General features: G+C 32.6%; 1 protein-coding gene across 1 annotated transcript in view; it reads left to right on the top strand.

Annotated features, from left to right (window-relative positions):
* Positions 1–27,348, top strand: part of LOC124367319 (syntenin-1-like) — a 38,904-nt gene that overhangs the window by 784 nt on the left and 10,772 nt on the right. The window contains exons 2-3 of the mRNA XM_046824048.1: positions 17,162–17,237; positions 25,536–25,800. Coding sequence (XP_046680004.1) covers positions 25,567–25,800 — 234 coding nt within the window. The 5' untranslated portion in view covers positions 17,162–17,237; positions 25,536–25,566. The remainder of the gene's footprint in view (positions 1–17,161; positions 17,238–25,535; positions 25,801–27,348) is intronic.

The following is a 27,348-nucleotide window of genomic DNA, read 5'->3' as shown; positions in this document are numbered from 1 at the left end:
CTATGCTTGGCAGCCTTGAAGATGACGAATGGACTATCTGTATGGTTGTAATTAACTAGGCTAACTTATATATATATATATATATATATCTATTTTTTTATTCAGTTATTGTTTGTTGAAAACAGAACCGTAGTGGAAACCTGGGGATAGACTTTAATAAGCGGCCTAGGGTAGGGTACGATAAGCCGACCCGGTTTTTTTATATCGATAACTAATATTCGCATCTCAAATCATAGCCTATCAATCGATATAAAGTATCTATAGTTCTCAATAACAATCATATGTTTTAAATTTAAATATGAATCTAATATTCACAGTGATCAAACAAATTATTATAACAAAAATTAGGAAATCTGAAGATGACCGTATTTGCTCCTCTCATTGTTACAGTTGTTTCTTTCCCATGAATTTCACATAATGGGTTTTTCCGCACGAGTCCAACATGTTGAAGTCATGAAAAAACATGTCCTACCATCTTTCGAAGCAATGTTGTGTAGTTTTCTAAAATTGACTCATTTTTAATAATCTAATGTTACTTATAAAAATTGAAGTATTACATTAACCTGTTGAGGAGTAGCTGAAAGTTGTTCCAAAAGAGTACAGACGGTTATAGCCGTTTGATCCCAAAAAGTAAATTTGACGGTTATGACCGTCCATGACGGGGTTGCTAAAACAATCAATATTGCAACTGTTTATGCACTCTAGTGGCGTTCTTACATATTATTTCGACTGTGAAATGTTCAAAGTAATTATTGCTGTAAGGTGCTGGCTCCAAGTGATGGAATACATAATCACAGATTTGCTGCCAAATGTTCTGTCATTTTCTCGTGCCACGTCCATTTATAGGCTATACATGGAATCAAAAAACCCAAATGCTAAGGTTCACATCATGGACTTCCGAATTAACGTTATCAGACAGATACTGGAAGCACATGTTGCACCAAGAGAAGAGGCCGCAGCTGTGACGCGTCCGTTGGGCGGAGCCCAGCTGCCGCTACGCTTGTCAGGTCGCCATTTCCCCCGCCCACTATCAGTAAGGGAAAATGTCCGAAGATAGCTAAAACACTGCTTTGTGTGTTCATATACAACACGGGGTGAGCGTAAAAGGAAAGAAACTGCTTATGAGTGCACAAAATGTGAAGTAGCACTTTGTGTGTACCCGTGTTTTGAACACTATCATACGTTTGTAAAATTCTTAAAAAAAAAAAACAAAATGTATGAATTTATCAAGTTGTAGATCCAAAAAAATGCATTATTATGATATTTTGTAAGGTTTCAATACATTTTGAATGAAAAAAAAAAAAAAAATTTCTTTACTCCCTGGAGTTCATTAAGGATAATTTTGCTTACTCTACTATACACTAGGTAGGATGACGGTTATAGCCGTCAGTACTCCCCAACAAGTTAAGAGTATTATTTGAGAGTGTTTACAGCTATTGATATAGATTATTTAATTAATCGTTAAAAATAATTAATCAGTATCGATTGATTATATCGATGGTTATGGTTAAGTAATATCGTTTGCCAATTTCGATATAAAATACCGGGTCAGCTTATCGTACCCTACCCGCGGCCTACACTCGTTATTCAATTGTTATTATCGATTGGTTCGATTGTTTTTTATCCTAAAGATAATTCGATATTACAATTTGTTTAACTTAGCATATGATTTCAACTGATTAGTTAATAGTAATTTTATTATAAACCATAAATAATAAGGGGTAGGGTACTATAAGCGGACCCGGATTTTTATATCGAAATTGGCAAACGATATCACTCCATCATAACCATCGTTATAATCAATCGATACTGCTTAACTATTTTGAACGATTACCTTAGAGAGAGAGAGCAAGCTTTAATCAAAATCATTAAGATCTGACAGTCGTCATTTTTTACAAGTATTAGGTTACAATCACATGATATTTTAAAGTCGTATTTGAGAGTTCTATACTTAAATTATACTTAAATAATCTATATCAACAGCTGTAAACACTTTAAAATAATACTCGTAATGTTATAATTTGTAATTTTATATAAATAACATTTGATTATTAAAAATGGCAGTAAATTTTAGAAAACTACACGACATTGCTTTGAGATGATAAGACATATTTTTCGTGACTTAACACTTTGCCTTGTACCGAAAACCCCATTATGTGAAATTTGTGGGAAAGAAACAACTGGAACTGTGAGAGGAGCAAATATAGTCGTCTTCAGTTTTCCTTATTTTGGTTATAATAATTTGTTTGATCACTGTAAATATTAAATTCATATTTTAATTTAAAACATGTGATTGTTATTGAGGACTATAGATACTTTTATATCGATTGATAGTCTAGGATTTGAGATACGAATATTAGGTATCGATGATTACACTCTTCTATATAAAAAACCAGATCCGCTTATCGTACCCTACTCATAATAAGAAGTAACTTATATTTTGAGACTGAGAATGGCGATGAATATGAGAATGAGGAATATGTCAGATATTTCTTACAAATGACAAGATTTGTTTTGCTGCTGGTAACGCATGAAGAGAATGCTTTCCCCCATAACACAATAGCTCTTACTTAATGATATCAAGCTGGGAAAAATTCGAAATATTGTAAGGTTTCTTTGATATCTAAGTCTAGGCCATAGTTGGATTTGTTTTTTTGTAATGTTATTGCAGAAGTTATGTATTTAAGAGTGTAATGTCTCAGATATTTCTTATTACTACTGTAATTTGTTATTACTCTTATTGTGTACGATTTTTAAATACATCGAAGTTGGATAATATATCGAATTGTTCGATAACAGCAATCGAATAACGAGTGGAGGCCGCTTATTAACCCTTTGCACGCCAAGGTACCTATATTACGGCCGTCGGCTACTCAACCGAAAATCGCCAACAGCCGTAATATAGGTACGTCACGTTTTTCGCCTATAATTTTCTTATAGTTCATCTGATTGCCGTGAAATTTTTACTAATCGATAGTCGATTAGTTGCTTTGAAACCACAAAGTAGTTTATTCCTTTATGGACTGTTTGTTTGGTTGTATTTGAGCTTCGCAGCTGTTGGATTGTTTGGTCGAGAGTGAGGTTACGTTCGTGTTGCTGTGCGTTGTTTACGTTTGTAATTCTCTCATTACTTTTGTTGTTAGGGCATTTGGTAATTCTAAGCAATATATGGGTCAACCTCGATTTTTCTCATATTACAATATAATGTTCCAATAGTCAATTAGAAAAGGAAATGACTAGAATTTCTTGCCGGAAAGCAGTTATAGGGAGCAGGCAACTCATATTACAATATAATGTTCCAATAGTCAATTACAAAAGGAAATGACTAGAATTTCTTGCTGGAAAGCAGTTATAGGGAGCAGGCAACCGCGAGAATTACCTATTAGTGATCAGGGGCACTGACGTGATCTGGGCTTGAAATTTGGAACTACTCGAGTTAATTTTTTTTCTAAAAGAGCAAGCAGCGCGAAGCGCTGCGCAGCGGGCAAGCATCGTGCGTGATCTTCGTCTATACTGAATTGATTCAGGCCAAAGGAATGACACAGATTCCTTTACCAGATTTTTACGGAGATTTTGTATTGGGCGGATTATATTGGTTTACTTTGCTTTCCAGCATGTAATTATGTGTTTAAAATTTTATTGTTTTACATACATTACCTACATTATATTGTAATATGTAATAACAATTTATCAGAAATTTTTAATACAAAAAAGGATCACGCACGATGCCTGCCCGCTTCGCAGCGCTTCGCGCTGCTTGCTCTTTTAGAAAAAAAAATTAACTCGAGTAGTTCCAAATTTGAAGCCCAGATCACGTCAGTGCCCCTGATCACTAATAGGTGACTCTAAGCAATATATGACCGTCTGGCGGTTGCCTGCTCCCTATAACTGCTTTCCGGCTAGAAATTCTAGTCATTTCCTTTTCTAATTGACTATTGGAACATTATATTGTAATATGAGAAAAATCGAGGTTGACCCATATATTGCTTAGAATTACCGGGCATTTTTATTATGCCCCTTTTATTAGATTCATTGGTACTTTTGGATTATACCGACCACACCCAGACATGAATCGTTATTTGACATTTAGCTTCAACTGATTAATAGACTAGCATAGAACAATATTTCGTCGATATAAAACAGGAATTGTCTTATCACAAACCCCTCCCCATCCTCAGACAGTTGACATTTAGCTTCTACTGATTACTAGATTGGTGTAGAACAATATTTCGTCAGTATAAAACAGGAATTGTCTTATCGCAAACCCCTCCCCATCCTCAGGCAGAGGTCAAAGTCGAGATAACGTGATTGCAGTCTCGCCGCCCTTTCGCTTTGTTGTACTTTCGTATTTTACCCCTACATTTCTCCAAACACAAAAATTCAAAAAAAAACAAACATTACCAAACAAAAACTAAACTCTTTATTGAAAAAAAAAACACAAAACTTGTTTTTATTCTTGATCACACTCCGCCACCCAAAATGCGAGTGCCTCCGGCCGAAGGTGCTTCCGAAGCCCGCGCTGATGTCAACGAAAGAAAAACATCCCTCGAGATAGTACCTATCAGTAAAATATAATTCTAAAGGGGCTGATCAGAAATATAAATTGAATTGTAATGGAAAGGCAATTATGTACCGTGCAAAAAACTTAAATAATCATGTAATGCCGCGCGGCCTGCCGTAATCGGGATTCTCGAGAAAGAAGATAACAGCGGCCACAATAACTGGAAATGCTTGTTGATTGATGGAATGTTAGTTCTGTTACTCAAATACATCGTTTTATAACGTTATAAGTTCATTGAAAAAAGTTTAAGCGAATCTGACCTCATTAACAATTGATAATCTTTGTAAGTTTGTAATTTTGTAATTAAAGTTGTTTTTTCATTCTATAACGTTTGTTTATAATATATCTATAAATTTATATTTTTGTGTTCTTCATACTGGTGTGGTTGGTATAAACCATTTATTTATGCTAAAATAAATTTTTTGGAAAATTTTAATTTTTTTTTTTTCTAAATTTTTATTTTTTTTATAAGTTTAAATTACATTTATGCAACTACAATTTACCAACTGAACAAGGGAAGTTTATAAGCAAAACAATGGTAAAGAAATCATCAATATCTGTTAAAAAATAAAAAAGTTATGATAAATTTTGTGAAAGCTTGCAAAACTGCTGAAAATGCCCTTGGCGTTTCTGGGTAGTACTTTAGGAAAAAAGTCTGGCGTGCAAAGGGTTAAAGTCTTCCCCAAACTGAACTAATTTTTACGGCAATACTGTATTTCGCATATGCGTCTTTTAACAATCAAATATAATTCCGGTACTGTACTGGTATGGACGTTTAACAAATAATTATGTATTTACTATTAACACATAGACTATGGCGGAAGCATCTTAAATTGATTTTGTGTGTTTCTAGAGTTGGTAAATGACTCTTGTCACTGCAAAAATGTTAAATAGTATTGTCATTCCAGCAGATCATTAGGAATAGGCCTAAAATAGTAGGTTAATGATGTTATGATTTATTTCTATCAATGAGGATAGAGTATTTGTTATTTCTTTTTAGTTTAATTTCAGAATATGATTAGTTCATAAAATATAAACTTGAAAGGGGGAGACTTTAATAAGGGGCCTACACTTGTTATTCGATATATTATCCAAATTCGATCTTATACATTGATCGTACAAAACAAGAATTATAATACATTAACAACAAGAGTAATACATTACAATTTTTAATAGCATAAATTTAACAATAACGTTAAAAAATAACAAATCCAACTATGGCCTAGACCTACAAATGAAAAATACGTTACAATATTTATAGATTACGTGGATTGTAATGACCTAACGCTTTTGCGAAGGCAGTAGCCCCATGTATATCTAAAAATGTATTACATAATTTCCTCATATTCATTGTCATTTTCAAATTGTCAACAAATTAGTTACTTCTTGCTGTTTACGTGACAAATGACTGTAACTAATAAGTAGGAATCATATGTTTTGTTAAATAAATTGTAATATCGAACTATTCATTCGGATAAAAACAATCAAACAATTAAAAAAAAAACAAACGAATAAAGAGAGTAGGGCGCTTATTAAAGTCTACCCCTCGAAAGCATTGCTATGAAATTTTGCATTTAAACAGAATAAATTATAAGGAAGTACTAGGGCATTATTTACCACTAGGTGTATGTACCTAAAGCTTCAAATTTTAGAAAAAGAAGTAAAATTATGTTTTGAGTAAAAAATAAAAGTTTATTTGCAGTTACTCGTGGTTTTGTAATCATTCTAATTTTGAAAAAGAGGGATACAATGAACAAGGATGAGTGTTGTACCTATGGACAATTAAAAAAAGTATACTTTTTATGTTTTACAATAATTTGTCTCAGTTCAACCTAAAATTAGCATTGGTTTTAATGCATTTTAAAAAGTTTGTTCTGTACAGTTTGGAAGTTTAAAAATTATTATAATAAGGTGAAATGTGTGTAACACATGCGTGTATATCTAGCCCGGGAGCACTTGTGCTATTAGATTGAATCTAACATATTTCTTGTGTTATATACATTTTTTTTTATTTGTTATCCTACAACACTGAACCCTTAATTTATGCTTCTATGGATATGTCTGCTGCGTATTGCATCATGTTTAGACAGTAGAAGTCGGTGGGGTGGGGCGTAATGGTGGGTGGGGCGGACGCTCCTCGCGGGGTTATTAGTTTCAACCTAACAGCGCGAGTGATCACGTCAGCCCAATGTTAGGAGCGATCTAACGGTGCAAGTGATCACGTAACTGCCAGTTTAAATCCGTCAGTTTAGTGATTTTTCTTGTTTTTCAGTTTGCTTTTGAGTTATATTTCGTAGATTGCTCTTTTATGACTTTACAATTATTGCAATGAATGAAGACCATGAAAAAGCCGTTCTTAGTTGGTTGGAGGATGTTAGATTCGATCTAACAATGCGAGTTCTTGCGTAACTTCTTGTATCGCGAGTTCTCGCGGGCTAGACACTGTGTTGTACCTTTGGTGGTAGGGTTTTACATGAGTAAATTAAAAATTTATGCGAACCCATTTTATTGGTTTTAACAGTTACTTGAGACAAATTGAACAATTTTAAGACCAAATATATTAATAACAAATGTTATTATGCCTAATGGATATTAAGTTGAAGTTGCCAAAACAGTTGCACCACAATTTAAATAATATTATTTTAAAATTTAAATAAATAAACAACAAATTAAAACAGGTGTATAACAAATAAATAAATAACAAATACTGTAACAACAAGTAAAACACAGCCTCAAAAATTACAACAACAGAATTATATAACATTGATACATTTTCTAATGTAGTCTGTATAAATAAAAAACATATGACATGACAAAGAAGTTGTTATATCATAAACAACTTTACTTTTCCTCTTCAGATTATTTGTATTTTCCATTCACTTTAAATATTTCACTTAGTTCACTGAATCATAAATAACTGTTTATTTCAGGTGTATAATAAACAATGCTCTTTTGCCACCATCTTAACTAGAACATTTGTTTGAAGTCGCCTATTTTTAAGTGCTGTTATAGTGATATTTCTTCTTCTTGAGCTACATCTTCTTGTAGGGAATGAAGTGTTTAATTCTCTCAATCAGTATCATTTTTAAACAGGTTCAAGTATTTATTTAAGCTGGTGTAAACTAATCTTCTTCTAGCTTTTTTAGTTTGGATTGTACAATCGTTTTGTGTATTGTTTTGTCCTTTTTTTAGATTTAGCTTTTCCAATAGCCAATTTTTCAGTGTTAGTGATAATCATGGATTACTTTTTTTACCTCACTTCTTGTGTGGCTATGCTTTAAAAAATAGTTTGACGATTTGTGGAGATTTCGGGGGAGGATTAGGAATTGGATTGCAATTGTTTAGAGATAAGGGCCTGGTTGGTTATTTTATGTTGAAGGTCCGAAGTCCATGTCAAGATGGTTATCACATTCATTGTTTACAAATAGTCTATCTGGTGCATCAGAGGTCAAGTATCTTCAAATATGTTTTCATTCCAAGGATATATATAGTAACTTGAAAATTACTTACATGTGTATTACAGAAAACATTTGTAGATAAGCCTTGCAACACATTTGAGCTACTTCATAGATGGAAAGTGGTTTACTAGAATTGGGGAGCATCCATTTATTTACAGCAACATTACGAGGGCATACTCAAAAGAAACTGGAATTAGTTTTTTAACCCTTTGGACGCCAACGCCCTAGGCTGCCGCCCTACCCATCACGCTAGCGCCCGAACCAACTGTACTAGCCAAAACCGCCAGCCCTGTTTTGACGTTTTTGTAACCTATTACGCTTGGCTCTGTATTATCCTTAGTTTTTGTGTTAATTGAATGTTTATTTTTTTATTTGTAGGAAATTGTATGTGCTATCGAATAGTGTTATTATAAATAACATTTAGAATGGAACTACATTGTTTATGATGTAGTAATGCCTAACCAAAACATTTGTTTACATAATTATTTCACCTCAGGCCAAAATATCGGTACGAAAAAAATATTTTCACCCATCGGTGATATTTTTATTCGTTACAGATATTATATCTAAGACTGCTCACAAAAATTCAGAACTGAAAGTTGAAAAATAGTTTCACAAAAAATACTTTTAATTAGTGTTGATATTAGAAAAAATGTACTATAACTAGAATTAATTTTACAGTAGGAAATACGTTTGTACATACTTACATAGTATTAAAATGAGAGCATCTTCTCACTACTTTACAAGTTACCCGACAGCAAAGGCACTTTACTCAATAGAGGAATTTTATGAATCAGATGGCCCATTAGTTAGTTCATTAATTTGAAGCATATTTTTAATAATTTAAAGTTCTCTTTAATTTATAATATGAACTTGCAGAAATATAATGTTTATAGATTAACCATTATATATTATGTATGGCTATTTTAAATTGGAAAATATACCCAGAATTCTAATTTGTTAATGTAAAGATTAGTCAATTATATTGTATATACAATGCTGACACTATTCATGTATAAAATGTATACAACTATGAATAAAGAGATTCTTATCTTATCTTACTGTAAGTCTATATCATAGATTTTCTTCAAAAAAGTAAGAAGAAATCTTTGTCAACAAAATAATTATTTGCAAATATATATACATTTGTTCCCGTCACTTCTACGAGTAACATGTGTGTTTAGGGAAACACAATGGGTGGACACTAAACTGAACAAAATTGATTACAGATAGTCTTATTTACTTCTAAAATAGTCCTAAACAGTTTAAACAGACTTTTCAAGTTAAAAAATAACTTTTAAAAGATGTTTTTCTCGAACGGCTGATCAATTGGACGTTGGCGCTTTTCGCCCGGACCTCGGCAGTCAAATCGATCGAACGTTGGCGTTTTTCGACTAGACTTTGGCGGTCCGATGAACCGGACGTTGGCGTCCAAAGGGTTAAAGCTATATATTTCCAAACTTTTTACAAAAAACCTTATCCCCTTCAAAATACTCTCCATTACAACTAATACATTTGTTCCACTGGTGTTTCCACTTTTCGAAACATTTTTTGTACTCGTCTTTAGAAATGGCTGACAGCTCGTCTCTCGTTTTTTTTATTAAACTCTTCGATGTTGCCAAATCGGTGTCCTTTCATTCCCTTTTCATGCGTAGAAATAAGAAAAAGTTGCATGATGCCAGGTCAGGCGAGTAACATGTGTGGGGCACCGAAACCATGCCATTTTTAGCCAAAAACGTCCCTTTTCACGATGTTCCTTTTGATTGTCAGAACCTTTCTAATAAAATTCAGTGTGCACAGAATTACTGTATTCGGTTTATTTTCAATTTAAGACGTGATGATCATGTATCTAATTATTTTAAGCAATTATCCCTATTAAAATCCTAAGAACTTATGGATTTTCATTTATTTAGTCTGTTGCACGCAATAATCCATTATGGTTTTCCAAGTTATTTGGCCCAAAAATTTTGTTTTTATGTCTGATATTAGTGCTCTTAGAACTAATAGGGCTGCATCTTTAATATCAATTCCAATTCATCGGACAGCCTTTTATAATAAATCTTTCACTGTTTCCGCATGTCGATTGTGGAACGCTCTCCCAGATAATATCAGAATTATTAACGAGCGCGATCACTTTGGGGCTGATGTTAGGACCTTTCTGCTCATTTAGGCCCAATAATATTCATTTGTACACAAAACAAAATTGAACACAATATAGTAAAAATACATAATTTTTCTAATTTAAGAAGTATTCTTCTTGTAGCAACATCTAATAGAGGCTTGTAACGGTTTATCTCCAACTGAGTGGTTGTCAGTGCTGCCTCTGCATGTGAGGAGGGAGACAAATCTAAATTTCCCTCCTCACATTAATAAAAATTACATGTTCAGAGGTACAACTGTCCACAGATACGACACTCCTCCATATTCTTTTTGAATGGCATTCCAAATAATTCTGAGAAGTGATAGATTGATAGTGATAGAGTGATAGATTGAAAGATATTCAAATCTCAGGATCCATTTTAGGATTAAGTTTAAAGACGCGGTCCTGACTAAGTATCTAAGTATCTCTGAAATTTCTCTCCAATATTTCATGACATTTTATTGAACAGCTCTAACGATTTTAGTAACACTTGAACCATTTTAGGGTAGTTTGGAGAAATCTTAGGTTTAAAGGGAGAGCAAAAGTCAAAAGTCCTTAGCTTTTCAGTTAACACACATATATGATGTAATAAATCATGGCATTATACCGTAGTTGATTAAAATCCAGACACAACACAAAACATTTACTATCACCTGTTTAAATGAGTATAAATTATTATACTTATTTACATGACTTTAATAGGAGGTTAACAACACATTTACTATCTGCTGATTAAGCCAAGCCCATAAATATAATGGATAATGGAGTGTTAAGGAAGTTTTCAAGACCAGTAGTTTAGAGGGATTTTCAAAATAGGAATAGGCCTATGTGTTAACCAGTGATCCTAAAAATTTCCAGGTAAAATTAGAGTACAATCGAGCATTTTTTATGTGATTGAGTAAAAACACACAGACAGACACCATTAGATTTTAAGTGTAAGTATTTTTTTAACCTTCATTTACCACCGTTCAACACAGGGGTGGGTGCTATTGAGGCAGGTTCCATTTATTTCTGTGCCACATAGTTTGCGGATTCAGCTGTTTTCTGATACTAAAGTCCCTTGTCAAACTATTGATTATTGTAACGGGAAGGTACTACATTTATAGCACATTGTGGTATCTACGATTATGCTTTGCAAATTTTGTATAAATATTTTGGAACTCATTTACATTGAGTTTGCTTCTTGAAATTTAGGTTTTTTTACAATTTATAAACAGCTGGCTATTACCAATTTTTTGTATTGCTCGTTAAACACTTACAGTAAACACTCATTTTTTATAGAGATAGGTTAGTAGAGTTCAGATCTGTATTTTTTATACAAAAAATAAAGGAGTGTAGTGGGTCAATCCATTTCAAATCACCCAGGGTCATGTTGCTCAACATTTTTTAATTTGCCTAATTTTTTTATTATGAGTTCCCGATGGGTAGACAATCACAAAACACTATTTGAAAAAATTTTACAAGCCATAGTTTTTTTCCTGGCGGCCATTTTTAAAATGACGGTTTTTTTGCAGATTTTAGTCAAATACGTGGTTTGCGAAAAAGTTTTTAATTGCAAAGCTATTTTTAAAGATATCAAAATAATCCAAAAACCAGTGTGTTGTTCAGCATAAAATGAACTTCAATTTGACATTATTAATAATGTTTCTTTTGTGCAAGAAAGTCGGTCAAACACTTGTTCTGCAAAATCTCGGAAGAAAATCATCAATTGTCACTTTTAAGACCATAAAAGTTTAAGAAGGAAAAGAGACTCACTACTAATATTTTATTTCTTTGTTGAGAAACTAATATAACTACCTACTGAAAAAGTTTTAGCCCTTAGAATGCTCTCCTTTTTTTTTCTAGAGCTTTTCAAAAATGGCCGAAAGCCTAATAATGTCAATTTTCTAGGGTTATAACTAAAAAGGGACTGAATGAAAATAAATGAAAATTTTACAGAAATGTTCTTTATACAAAATAGAATATCTCATAAAAAAATTATGACTGAGACTTAACTACATTTAGAGATTATACAGCATTGAATTTCAGTTAAAAGCGCTACCCTTTTTCTCGCTTGTGCGGTACCAAGGCTTGTTTAAATCATTATGTTAACAATAAACTTATATTTAATGCTCAAAAACATTATATTCCTTATTTAAACCTACTTAGAATTTACAATACAAATTATTTAAAACCAGAAAAATTAATGGTATATAATAAACAATACTTATAACCACAAAATAGCACTTGTGCACTTTAGGAAAAATAATTTGCTTAGATCTATTATACTGTCAAAATGTATATGCATTTTAATTTTATGTTCTAAAATATAATATTATTAAATACATGATGTAAAAAATATATGTTAGTACCTGAGGAATATTTTAAAATAGTAACTCATAATCTTGCACAATTGGTATCATGTTGCAACAAGTCAATGAGAGTTTTGCAGGGATTGAGGTTGTAGACAACTGCAACTGTCAATACAGCCTGTCTGTACTTGCATGTCCCTGCAAGTGGTGACATGAAACCCCCCCCCCCCCCACATTCAATGCTTGGACATAGATGAAGCTCAGTTGGTGATAGTTCTTTGACTAGTGATCATTTCCTGTCAGTGTTGTTTAAAATTTGGATTGCCAATGCTCTGTAGTGTTTTAGCTTTATAATTAATAACATTTAAATATGAGTTGTTTTGTGGGTGAAACTAATAAGTGAGCAGTGCCATAAAGAACATTACAAGAAAGAAGTGCCTCAAGAATTAATTAGGGTGAGTGACTTGTCAGCTGAAGAACAATGTTTGTTAAAATTAAGAATTTCGAAAGAAATTACTAATGTTTGCCACTACCCACAAAGATAAATATTTAGAAAAATACAACCACATTTATGGGAAAAAATGTTGTGACCCATTTGGTTGCCACAAAAAACCAGTTAAGAATGGTTTGCGTAAAATACTTATGGATCACCTTTCAAAGAGAAAAAATGTAGATATCACCTGATTCCTGGACAAGCTCTATGTCCAACATGTGCAACAAAAAATATTTGTTGAGAAACCAGTTGAAGAAGAGGTGGATTGTGTTGAAAATGACCCCTGAATTCCATCCTCAGCCTTTTGAATTAGTTGAGGATAACCCTTTGCATCAAGTAGAATCCATTTGTGAAACTTTGGAACTAGATCTCCTTTGTGTAAAATAAGTAAGCTTAACACAGAACAGCGACTGTCAGCTTTACAAAGAAAAACAGATAAAATTACAAGTGCAGTTAAGAGAAAATTGGAAAGAATCTTTCCATAAAGATTTAGAAGCCCCAAGTCAAAGTAGTACAGAAAATATAGAAAGTGAGTACGACATACTTATTACCAAACTGAAAGAAAAATTCAAAGATTCTAGTAAAGATGATAAAATTAAAATAATTAGTCTCTTGCCAAGATCATGGTCAAAGCAAAAAAAATAATTCAGGAATTCGGTGCTTCTGAATACATGGTAACGTTAACAAGACAGCTAACAAAGGATCAAGGTATCTCTTACCACATCTATCCCAAAAAGAAATGGTGGCAACAAAATAAGTGAAGTTGTTAAAAATAGTGTAAAAAGAATTTTACGAGGATGATGAACATAGTCGCTTATGTCCCTGGTAAAAAAAGAGTGTGTTTCAACTTTTATTGACAATGTTAGGGTGCATAAGCAGAAAAGGTTAATTCTTCTCTCACTGAATGAGCTCTATAGCCTCTATAAACAGAAATACCCTAATCAACAAGATTGGTCGCTCTATGTTTTGCGCCTGCGACCAAAGTGGTGCGTACTTCCGGGTTTCATCAGGTACACATAGTGTGTGTGTTTGTAAGCACCACCAAAACGCAAAGCTTATGATTCGAAGGGAGCGAAGCTGAATGCCAATTATAAAGACCTTATATCTTTCATGGTTTGTGACATTGAGAATGAAAAATGCATGCTCGACTCTTGTGAAAAATGTCCCTGGACCAGATACTCTAGTTGATGTCTTAGAAAATGAACTTGAAATCTTACCTGACGAAGTAGTTTTTAAACAATGGGTGCAAACCGATTAGAGCTGAGCTCATAACACAGGTAATGCCCAGTGAGGAATTTTTACATTATCTTGTTGAAAAGCTTGTGCATTTAAAATCCACCACTTTATCTCAAAAGCTCAAGCTCAATATTTCAAGGAAACAAAAGAAAACCTGACAGAAACTTGTTGTTTAGTGATCGGGGGACTTTGCTGAAAACTACACATTTACCGTACAGGATGAAATTCAAAGTTTTCATTGGACTAATACCCAAGCAAACTCTCCATCCTTTGTCATCTACTACAAAAAAACAAGGCAAAGTATGTTGCAAATCTATTTGTGTAATTCGTGACCACCTTGATCACAATACCACGACTGTGTACACATTTCAACATCACCTAATTAGTGAAATAAAGAAGATAAACCCTAATTTTGAAATGGTAATTTACTTTAGCGATGGAGCAAGCAGCCAGTACAAAAATAAGAAAAACTTCATTAATGTCTGCCTACACAAAAATGATTTTGGTTTAAAAGCAGAATGGAATTTCTTTGCCTCATCACACGGGAAGAATTCTTGCGATGGTATTGGGGGGAACCACGAAACGAGAAGTTACACGAGCTTCACTTAAAAGACCTTACACTGAACATATCCTGACTCCACAGGATATGTTCAAATATTGTAAAGAAAAATATTACTGGAGTTCAGTATATTTTTGTTCCTTCAGCCGAAATCAAGCAAATGGAAACAAACCTTACCCGAGAGATTTGAATGCTGTTTACCAGTGAAAGGAACAAGAAGCTATCACAGATACATCCCCATAAGTGGCAACCAAATAAGATGTTTTGTTACTTCTGCAGGCTCAAACTTTGATTGATCATCAAACATCGATACTTTTCACAAAGTATCATCTTTTACGAGTAATGACTATGTGTTGCTTGTATCTATGATGACAAGTGGTGGCTTGGTAAAATCGAAGACAAAAATGAAGTCAAACAATGATGTATTGGTGAATTTCTTTCACCCTTCTGGACCAAAAACTGCCTTCCAGCTTTCCAAAAATGGACACTGCCTGGGTGCCTGCTAAGAAAATAGTGCGAAAGGTGACTCCACTGGAACTAACAACCGTGTCTGGTAGGACACATAACATAAATGAGAAACTATGTAATGAAATATCATCTTTATTTAATTCGCTGATGAAAAATTGCAGCCAACAAGTAATTGAAAACCAATGTTTTAAATCTAAATGCACAGAAGAACAATATTATATGGATACTGTATGCAAGTGTAGTACAAAAAATTGTATCGGTAAATTAAGTTGAAGAATTATAATTCCTTACCTATTGTTCTCACTGTGTAAGATTATGAGTTACTATTTTAAAATTATTCCTCAGGTACTAATATATATTTTTACATCATGTTATTTAATAATATTATATTTTAGAACATAAATTAAAATGCATATACATTTTGACAGTATAATAGATCTAAGCAAATTATTTTTCCTAAAGTGCACAAGTGCTATTTTGTGGTTATAAGTATTGTTTATTTATACCATTATTTTTCTGGTTTTAAATAATTTGTATTGTAAATCCTAAGTAGGTTTTAAATAAGGAATATAATGTTTTTGAGCATTAAATATAAGTTTATTGTTAACATAAATGATTTAAACAAGCCCTTGGTACCGCACAAGCGAGAAAAAGGGTAGCGCTTTTAACTGAAATTCAATGCTGTATATCTCTAAATGTAGTTAAGTCTCAGTCATAATCTTTTTATGAGATATTCCTATTTGTATAAAGAACATTCTGTAAAATTTTTTCATTTATTTTCATTCAGTCCCTTTTTAGTTATTAACCCTAGAAAATTTGACATTATTAGGCTTTCGGCCATTTTTGAAAAAGCTCTAGAAAAAAAAGGAGTCAGCATTCTCAGGGCTAAAACTTTTTCAGTAGGTAGTTATATTAGTTCTCAACAAAGAAATAAAATATTAGTAGTGAGCCTCTTTTCCTTCTTAAACTTTTATGGTCTTAAAAAGTGACAATTGATGATTTTCTTCCCGAGATTTTGCAGAACAAGTTTGAACCGACTTTCTTGCACAAAAGAAACATTATTATAATGTCAAATTGAAGTTCATTTTATGCTGAACACACTGGTTTTTGGATTATTTTGATATCTTTAAAAATAGCTTTGCAATTAAACTTTTCGCAAACCACGTATTTGACTAAAATCTGCAAAACCGTCATTTTAAAAATGGCCGCCAGGAAAAAAAAACTATGGCTTGTAAAATTTTTTCAAATAGTGTTTTGTGATTGTCTACCCATAGGGAACTCATAATAAAAAAATTAGGCAAATTAAAAAATGTTGAGCAACAAATTTTATTTTTATTGGGTGATTTGAAATGGATTGACCCTAGTGTTTTTTTTTTTTTTTTTATTATTATTTTTCATCTATCGTCTACTAAGTCATTTTCACTATATTCATGTCTATCGCACCATCATGCGAACGAAGCAAATCGTCTTTGTGTGTTGAAAATTACAAAACACAAATAGACAATAATTCATTAAATAAAACCATAAAATACTTTAGGACGTGTGAAGAGCAACAACACATGATAGCTGTCTGCACTGTGCGACTACAGCAAAATCACCAACGTGCACACTTATGTCAGAACACTAAAGAAGTGCTGACATCTAGTAGAAAATATCAGTATAACTGTGCAATGCGTGGTTGTCATAGAAATATTTCTTACGCAATAGTACAGCAGAAAAACAGAATAAAACAGGAACAATATTACGATGCATAATATTACGATGCATAATATTACGACAGTGGCACACTTTTATGCATTCACTAGAATTAAATATTGTGTCAAAAACCGTGAAGAAGTTAAACAGATGAATTTGACAGCCAAATGTGGATATATCAATATAGTAAATGTTTGTTGATTTTTACATCAGGAATGATTCATTTCTCAACCTAATTAACATATTCAATAATTTTTCAGGTAGACTCTTTGAACAAACAGAAAAATGTCGATCTATCCGTCATTGGAGGATATGAAAGTTGACCAGTTATCTAAGGTAAGATATAAATTACAAGTATTTGTTGAATTATAATTATAATTGAATGGAATAAAATGAAACAACATGATAGGCAGATAGGCACTGAAATATTATCAAAAACTGTATAAAGTTTGCATATTTATATATTAGGTGTTCTGAAAGTTTCACCCCCTCCCCATTAACTTTTGAAAAACCAATATCCATAGGGGGGAGGGGTCGTTATAAGACTAAATATCATGGTTTTTGGAATATATGGGAACTTCAACTCCCAACCCTAGACGGAGGTTTGGGTGGGAGGGGGTATGTTTAAATGTAAAACCCAAATTGAGTGACATCTAATTTTAACGTTTCTTGTAAAACAATCATAACCAGAGGTCTCTTATCACATTACAAAATGACGACCAGTCAAAGTATAAATGTAATAAATACACTAAAATCCATATTTTTGACAACAAAATATATTTTAATTATTTAAATAACACAAATGTTGAAGTTAAATACTAATTTTTTGTTCTCCTTAATTTCTTTTTTATTCATTTCTGGATTCCTTTGACTTTTGTTGAATGTACCATAAAGTTATTGTTTGAATCTTCTTCTTTCAAATATTATCTTGGCATTGATAATTAATTGCAATGAAGATAACAAAACTACAGAACAAGAACCAAACAGTAATAATTTTAAAATTGTTATAAGTTCTGTAGTTGACTCATCTGTTCTCAACCTCATCATTGTTCGAATAGACTTCTTCTTATCAATCTGTTTCATTATTTTATCAAGATTTGTTATCTTAGTTGCTCCATAAAGACACAATATGTGGATAACACGTGTATGTTCAATACAAAGGTCAGTTTCGATATTGCTTAGGCTTGCAACTCATTTGTCTCAAAGCATGCAACTCAAGATTTAATTTAAAAATTACCTTATATTGTTATCCCATAAAAGCAATATTTAGTTTTTAGTCAAAGAAAACCTTTTCTCATTTACTTATTATTATATTTGAATACATAGTGTTTGTTTCATATGTGTTTCTGTTTTGAAAGGTTTTAAACAGGATAAAGCTTGTCTTTTCCTGTCTTAATTTTCAAATTATGATTGGTAAAATACCAATCTCTCAAAATGACAGAATTTATCAGATTCCATACTGTATTAGGAAAATTGGTGGAGTTTTTATTTTGATTTAAGAAAAGAAATTTGTTTACAATCATTGTTCAGATTCTTGTTATATTTTGCAATTTCTGTTCCTTATTTTTGATTAGATTCATTAGATTACTTTTGGCTGGTATTAAATCATCAGATATCAAATTGTTTCCTTTTGTTTCTCTTTATTTTTTTTACAGGAGAAGGATCTAACTGTAAATAAAATCTGAACAAATTTTGACAACTTCGTATTTTTTATTAAAAGAAAAATTATATGCATTAATCCAAGATATTTTATCCCAAAAGATTGTTTTCTAGCAACTAAACACATGTTTCTGTATGAAGGAAAGAGACGAAAATCTAGTCATTTTGTTTTGAAAAAAAAAAACTGTTTGGATATATATTTTTAGAGCAAAACTAATATGTTTTGGAACTATAAGAATTGACGACTTAATTTAACATTCTATGAGTTTTGTTTGTTTGGTTGGTCAGCTTTAAAAAAATTGCTACATTTTTGTATTATCACTGTCATTGTCAGCTGTTGCCTGGACTGATAGCACTGACTCAAAAGATATGCAGTGTGTTTCACAAAAACATCTTTAGAGGCATCTGTGTAAACAGTGAAAATTACTTGCTGATTTATATTTTTGTGCAATTTATTTATTGTGACTATATTTTATACTAAAACGTGACAATTATTATTAGAAATTCGTAAGTATCGTATCGAATTATTTTGTTATATATAAAAACAATATTACTTTGCATTACCCTTTATTCCGGTAAGAATAAATATTTACAACATGTACCATATATCAATACAAAGTTTATAAACTACACTATTTGGAAAATTATTGAATTTACAAAAAAATTACCAACATGAATACAACATAGTTTTCCTAATGCTTTGATTTAAATTCAACTTTTTTGTATTTTTATTTTTAGTCTAGACTTAAAAATTTACATTTATGTAGTAGAACATCTGTTTTGGATTACTGTGATATAAAATCTGTTGGGTTTGTTTGTAAAACAATATTTTATATGGACATATCAAAACACTATTGTGTTTTAAGATTTTGTGGTTATGTGCTAAAATTGCTCAGCAACCACTAGTCTGTGCAAGTTAATTTTTTGTATGAGTTCTAATATTTTTTCCGGTTATAACTCAAATTCTACACACTTTGGAAAAAAAATATACAGAGCGTAAAAAAGTCCTGGACGAGTTTGATCATTCCTGAACGATTACAGGTAAAGCAACAAAACTTGGTGCATCGTTACTGCACCTATAAATGCACTTTTTGAAGCAACTACCACATTTTTGTCATGTCAGGGGGGTGGCCCACTAGGATTCAGAAGGAAATCTTAAATGAGAGCATAGGTTGAGTAGTACATCAAATTAAAGGTCTTTATTAGTAGAGTGCAATGCCGCAAATCCGACCTCAAAGGGTCCACTTAAAAAGAAATGTGCTCGTTTAAAGTTTGAAAAATTTACAATGTAGATCCTGTTCTAGATGGTTTAATAGTTTTTAAGTTAGTTAGTGACTTCACTTCCAATAGAGTATGGTATACTAACAAGGAGTTAGGCAAAAACATTTAACGTTAAGTATAGCTCAAGATGTACATTGTTTTAAAGTGTAATGTAAGATGTACATCAAGTGAAGACCAAAGCCCAATATAAAAATAAAGATTCTCTATTATAATAACTGATACCAGGTTTTTCCCTTTAGCATTCGTCTCTGCTAAATAAACCATTTATAATGATGTACATCTTGAGCTAAGCTTACTGTAAAAACTCCTTGTAGACCAAAAAATGGTAGTTACTTTAAAAAGTAGATTTATAGGTGCAGTAATGATGTACCAAGTTTTATTTCTTTACCTGTAATCGTTCGGGAGTTACCAAGCCCGTGCAGGACCTTTTTTACACCCTGTATAAGTATACATTTGCATAAAGCATGTACATTTCATAGCAGTTTGCAAATCGGCCCAAATGGGCCCGCCAGTATAATGGCAGTTACTATATGGCCATTTGGAGGGTTAACATCGTGGACATTTTTTTGGAATGTTTTTCTTCTGAACAGACAAAGGATCATGTGCTGTAATTTTAAATATCAACATAGAGTACTTTCTTACTAAAGAGAAGTCACTCTTACACAGCTCACTGTGTCTATTAGGTTTGGTCAATTTACAATCAGTATGGTTGATAATATTTCACACTTAATTAATTGAGAGTCTAGCCAGCTGGTGGATCCAAGGTCAGCCATTTCTCCGTGTGGCAGGAGCGTCTCTGCATGCAAGTGCACGAAAGGCTACTGTATCTCAAATGAATATAGGATGTCATTTAGGAGTGTCTGCATGATTTATGATTTTATTCTGTATTCATTCAAGTAAATAATTACTAAAATAAGAAGCATCAAAAGTTACCTCTGAATCAGAACAGCAAATACACACGTTATAATAAGGCGGAGATATTATTTGCTAAGCATCATTGCAGTCTATAGTTCAGTAAGTTGACACAATTTCTCTTTTGACTACCGACGAGATTTCCTTTCTGAATGATTGTCTGTCTGTCTATTTGTCCGCAAGACATCTCGATAATTTATTTATTTATTTTTTTTTTGTTTATTGAAGAAATGCTTACATTACAGGCATTGCCCAATTACAATGAAGCATTAAAGTAATACTAAATATACTAAATAGAGGATAAATACTAAAAATAACAATTTAAAAGTTCATCTTCAAGCGCTCTCAAAACAATGACAAACAAGTATAGTTTACAGCTGAGAAGTATAACATATAAATCAACAACAAGCAATGTAATAAAATGTGTATGGATGATGTAAAATAATAAATAGTAATAGTTGACGACAAATAACGATAGATATCTGTAACAAATAAATAAGTAACAACAACAATAACAAGACTTAATATATAACAGTTAAATAACGATAATACAAAAACCAAACTAATTAATACTGAGTGAAACACCCTGAATAAATTGGTGTAATGAGTTGCCAAAAATATCAACATTGATTGGGAGTGAGTTTATGCAAACGAATCATCACATTTAACGGAGAGTTAGCCGCCAGATTGGTACGAGAGTAACGAGGCGAAAACAATAGACGACTTCTTGAATTCAGCCGAGGGACACTGAATTGAAGATAATGAAATGATTCATGGATTTTTGAAATTTTGCATGCAACCTCTGTGAAGCCTGTTGTGACGTGTGGTTTGGCTTACGTACACATATCTTGTATATATGTACTTGTTGATGATTTAAGGGCGTTTTGTTCTTGATCTGAACTTACCATATAGTGATTTCAGCAATAGTGAGTATTAAAGCTGTAGTGTTAAGATGACACACACTAACAACTTAACTAACTTTATCCTAACGGACAATCCAATTTACTCTATGGATGAACTTTTTCAAATTACCTGGACTTAATGTTATACATTTTATTGTTTATTTTATAAAACATAACTTTGTACATATTATGACACTATTACATTTCTTAAAGAAATTGTTAATAAAGTGTATTCCGATTTTGATGAGTGCCCAAATATTGGAAAAAAGTAGTTATCCAATATAGTTTAAACTTTTGATAGTATAGAAGTTACATTTAAAAATTCCGAATATGTTGCAACTTTCTCTTGGTTTATTAAAGTGATTCACCACTATCACAGCATCAAACCGCTAATTACTGAGTATTAGTAGTCACTTTAGTTGTACTGTAGTTGTTAGTGTATCAGTTATCTGAATTATAAAACAAACTGGGTTATACAATTTTATCACGCTAACCACAGTATGAGTGGTGCAGATTGTTTGAACACATTTAATAATAAAGAATACATGAGCGTTGTCTTGATATCACAATTGACAAGTGTGCATTTTAAAAATAAGGAAACAAATTTTTCACTTATCTGCACCTAAAAGTTTTCTTTGTAAGCTTTTAAAATGCGTTAAAATTGTTACAATACGGCTTTTACTAAGCAGGAAACAATATTTGAATGTTGTTCATTTAAAGTTGCCATCATAAAAAAGAAACAAGCACAACAGGAAAACGGAACAAGCTAGATCAATGACCTGTAGCACTGAACTGCCAATGAGCTGTGGTATACACAGTTTGTGGGGTAATTACGATGTACGCAAGATTCACCAGCAGCAGCGTCGTTGTGGTTTCTTTTGGGTACCTCCTTGTAACTTGTTTTCCACAGACTATTGCAGCAAACATTATTCATTGTATTCTAAAATAAAATAATCCTAATTACCATTTGTACAATTAAAAGTTTTGTCACTAGCTTAAGGGATAATATTTTTGCCTCCCTGAAAATGCAATATGGTTCATATTTATAACAAAGGCAGCAATCGGCCAAAATTTTATCCAGACTGAATGGTAAAAAACGTTTTATTAACTATTATCTGTTGTAGTGAATGCAACTAGTAAGTAAAACCGAGTTATCAACTTCGTGAAAAGCATTAGAATAATTTGTAAGCTATATATGTAACATATTTCCATCAGTCTTTTAATAAAAAATGATTTTTACTTAAAAGGAACCAAATTCGAAGCATCTTTATTTATCTCATACACAACTGTACATACAGAAAAATAAAAGAGGTGCATGTATTAGATATTCTTTTAACCAATCTCTAATCTGTTTATTATCAGTTACAGTTTTTATGTTCTTTCAGGGATGTATTAAAAATATTTGGTTCCTGCATATGAAGTTTGTTTTTTTTTTTTTTTTTTTTTTTCCCCTTGGGGCGGCCTACTGCCATGCACTTAAGCCTCAAGGGCTTTTTGCGCACCCCGGAAACACCATACTAATATACTTTAAATTATGTTTAGGAAGAACTATTGCTGTTTAATTACTTGTAATGTATGGATGCTTTATACAATTAATATTTTGTTGTTTTTCGCAATCAATCTTATTGTGGAGGCTTCTAACGTATACATTTTTGTATATACAATCTTACAAAGTTAGTATACTAAGGTCATAAAATAATATTTTTACAGATTAATCTTGTTCCATTTTAACGGCCTAATCTTATGGGGACATTCCACAACAGTTTCACAAGTCCTGCTGATTCAAAAGAAAATTGTTAGAACAATTTGTTGTGCTGGACTGCAGGAATACTGTAGACCACTTTTAAGGATTCTTACAGTTGTAAAACCTATACATATTTCTATTTTACTGTATACAAAAACTAATATGCATTCATTTTTTACCTGGCAGGATATACATTCACACAACACCAGAAATAAAACTAAGCATGACATTCCACAACACAACCTATTAAAACAAGGGACTTCGTTTGAAATAAATATCTCCTAATATTTTTATGAACTTCGTGATACTGCTCACACCAAGTCTTTCAATAATTTTAAAACAAAATTTACTTGACTGGTTTAATTAATCACCCTATTACTTAATAAATGAGTATCTAGAAGACAATATCTGTATTGTTTTTTTAATTCAAACTAGCTATTTCCCACGGCTTCGCACACTTTTCATAAGATTTGCCAGTGTGTGAGCACTTCTGGTTCAAGTGAATTATATTTCCAATGTTGATGTAGAGTTTGCATTGATGTCACGATCAAGAAAATCTGTCAAGAGTGTATGTTTATAGCCATTTTACACGTACATGTACTTCATAAAAAAGTTAATTTCAGCCAGAAATTTATTTTAAAGACAAATATACATAAAAGGGCTTTTTGCGCACCCCGGAAACACCATACTAATATACTTTAAATTATGTTTAGGAAGAACTATTGCTATTGCTGTTTAATTACTTGTAATGTATGGATGCTTTATACAATTAATATTTTGTTGTTTTTCGCAATCAATCTCATTGTGGAGGCTTCTAACGTATACATTTTTGTATATACAATCTTGCAAAGTTAGTATACTAAGGTCATAAAATAATATTTTTACAGATTAATCTTGTTCCATTTTAATGGCCTAATCTTATGGGGACATTCCACAACAGTTTCATAAGCCCTGCTGATTCAAAAGAAAATTGTTAGAACAATTTGTTGTGCTGGACTGCAGGAATACTGTAGACCACTTTTAAGGATTCTTACAGTTGTAAACCTATACATATTTCTATTTTACTGTATACAAAAACTAATATGCATTCATTTTTTACCTGGCAGGATATACATTCACACAACACCAGAAATAAAACTAAGCATGACATTCCACAACACAACCTATTAAAACAAGGGACTTCGTTTGAAATAAATATCTCCTAATATTTTAATGAACTTCGTGATACTGCTCACACCAAGTCTTTCAATAATTTTAAACAAAATTTACTTGACTGGTTTAATTAATCACCCTATTACTTAATAAATGAGTATCTAGAAGACAATATCTGTATTGTTTTTTTAATTCAAACTAGCTATTTCCCACGGCTTCGCACGCTTTTCATAAGATTTGCCAGTGTGTGAGCACTTCTGGTTCAAGTGAATTATATTTCCAATGTCGATGTAGAGTTTGCATTGATGTCACGATCAAGAAAATCTGTCAAGAGTGTATGTTTATAGCCATTGTACACGTACATGTACTTTATAAAAAAGTGTCCAACACTCAAGCTTTAATTTCAGCCAGAAATTTATTTTAAAGACAAATATACATAATAACTTAGCGTCTTCAAATAGTGTTTGGCTATTTAATATACGTAACTGTCTCGTAATTGCAGTTTATAATGTGCAGGCACTTTGATAACGTTTATATTTTGCAGCACCGCCTGGTGGTGCGTTACATCAATAGGCATAGCATACGAACCTTCTACGTGGAAAAATACATATACATAGAAATTTTCATAATGATCGGTCAAATAGTTTCTGAGTCTATAAAGGACATACAGACAAACATTTATTTATATATATATTCCTATTAAGTGATACATTCTTGTTAACTGTTTTTCTGTTTAGTTCAGGTAATGTTTTAACTGTGATATTATTTAGTAGTGTATTTTTAGTTTTTTAATTTATTAACGCCTATTTCTTGTAAAAGATCAATGGCATTAAAATTCTTGATTCTTAACAGTTGTTTTAAGAGCTATATATATTTGTGCAAAATAAGAATCTAAAGTTTTTATCTAATGTCCCTCTGTACACACTATTCCACATGCTCATGGTAATGTACGTGGGAATGAAATGAAATGAGGTTATGTTCCAGGCACAGTACCAGCTGGAGTCACAGTACTACAATGCTCCCGCAGCGCAGCCTGCTGCAGTGTCCTACCCCTCAGCCCCCCTGTACCCCTCCTCTCTCCCGTACCCTGTCGCCCCTTCCCCCATATCTCAGCAGTCCACTCCCGTACGCAATGAACGCCCCAGTCGTCTACCCCTCCCTATCAGACTACATGGGACTGGAACTCACCCCCGAAGTGATTGCTGCGAACATGCCTGAATATGTAGGGACTGTCGCTCTACAGCCACCGGTAAGTGGTCAATTTTCATTGGAAATTAAAGAATAAAATCTATCATCTTAACCCTATGCACTCGAAAGCAGTATTTATAATTTGTCCTTGGAGCTCAGATGGCCACCGCCATTTTGCCGAAAGCGCAGATTAATTTTTGCCGTAATGTTATCTCAGCTCGTATGTCCAGCTGTACTGGCCAAGATATAATACGTCCATAGCTCGTAAGGCCAGCACCACTAAACATAACAGTTATTTCCTAATATTTTCTTTGTTTTATAATCAGTGGTGAGTGCTGAAATTTATCGAGCAGCTTTATTTTAAAGTAATTTTTAAGTAAAGCAGTAAATTTTAAATCAGCATAATTCTCTAAACATGTACTCTGCAAATAAGACAAATAACGTTTAGTGGGCCTATACACTGAAGTGATAGAAGGGATACAAACCTAGATAATTTTATTATAAGACGTGTGCTAACTATTCTTGACTACACATAGGTATGTATTTTTTAAAGTTTTATTCCGTAAAAAAATGTAAAGACTGAGAAAAATGTAAAATAGTTACATGTCTGAGTATGACTATAACATTACTGTAAAGGTCTACTTTTATAACATTTTATTTACATATCTTTGTGTGTAATAAAGATAAATGTATGTTTATCTTTGTATTAGAAAGATTCGTAGAAAATGATTTTGAAATTAAACATTTTAAATTACTCTGCAAATGACATGGAGGAAATTGAAAAATATTTTTGATCTGTGGAGGCAAACAAAAAATATGGCCGCCGAGCTGTCAATAACAGTAGTGCGGCCATCTGTACGGGCCGTACAAGTTGCGAGGACAAACTACGGCAAAACTCACGTTGTCTGCAACCTTAGTGTGGCCAGTGCTGCTGGCCTTTCGAGCACAAAGGGTTAAGATCAGTAATCAATAATCAAATCTTTATTACATGAACTTCAACTATTGTAATGTGTATCAGATGCAATAGTAATGTACAGTAGTCAGATAGTTTTAAATTGTTGGTCTTGAATAGGATGTGCCAGATAGTTGTCATGGCCCATGAATTCCTCCAAGGTATAAGCCGGATGGCTGACCAAGAAAATCCGAAGACTCTTCTTGAATTTATATCCTCTCAGAGCCTTAAGATGTTGGAATAGGATGTTCCTCAGCTTCCTACCAATGCCAGAACCCTTCTCTCCAAAGAGATTCATGCGATGGTCTAGCAGCATGTAGCTGGGTGGTTGTCGTGTGTTGTAGCTGTGAATCTCTTTGCCTGTCAGAAGACTTAATTTTTCAGTGTCAAGAATGCGGTAATGGTGAGGATTCCAAGTGTTTGAAAGGCTTTTCTGCAGCTTTCTTGGGGATGAAGGTCAGCTAGAGCACATACCCTACGGGGGTTTTTTTAAACCCTCCATGGTTTTTTTTTGTTGTGGGGGTAATATGTTTCCCATCGACAAGACACTACATAGATCTAGATTGTAACCAGAGCTTCATAATAATTTTACGACAATGGGAAATTAATAAGTTTTTAGTTCATCATTATTAACAAATACTGAAATAACCTAACTTA

This window comes from Homalodisca vitripennis, chromosome 8, assembly GCF_021130785.1.
Source record: "Homalodisca vitripennis isolate AUS2020 chromosome 8, UT_GWSS_2.1, whole genome shotgun sequence".
Lineage (NCBI taxonomy): Eukaryota > Metazoa > Arthropoda > Insecta > Hemiptera > Cicadellidae > Homalodisca > Homalodisca vitripennis.
This window is presented reverse-complemented; position numbering and strand designations above follow the sequence as displayed.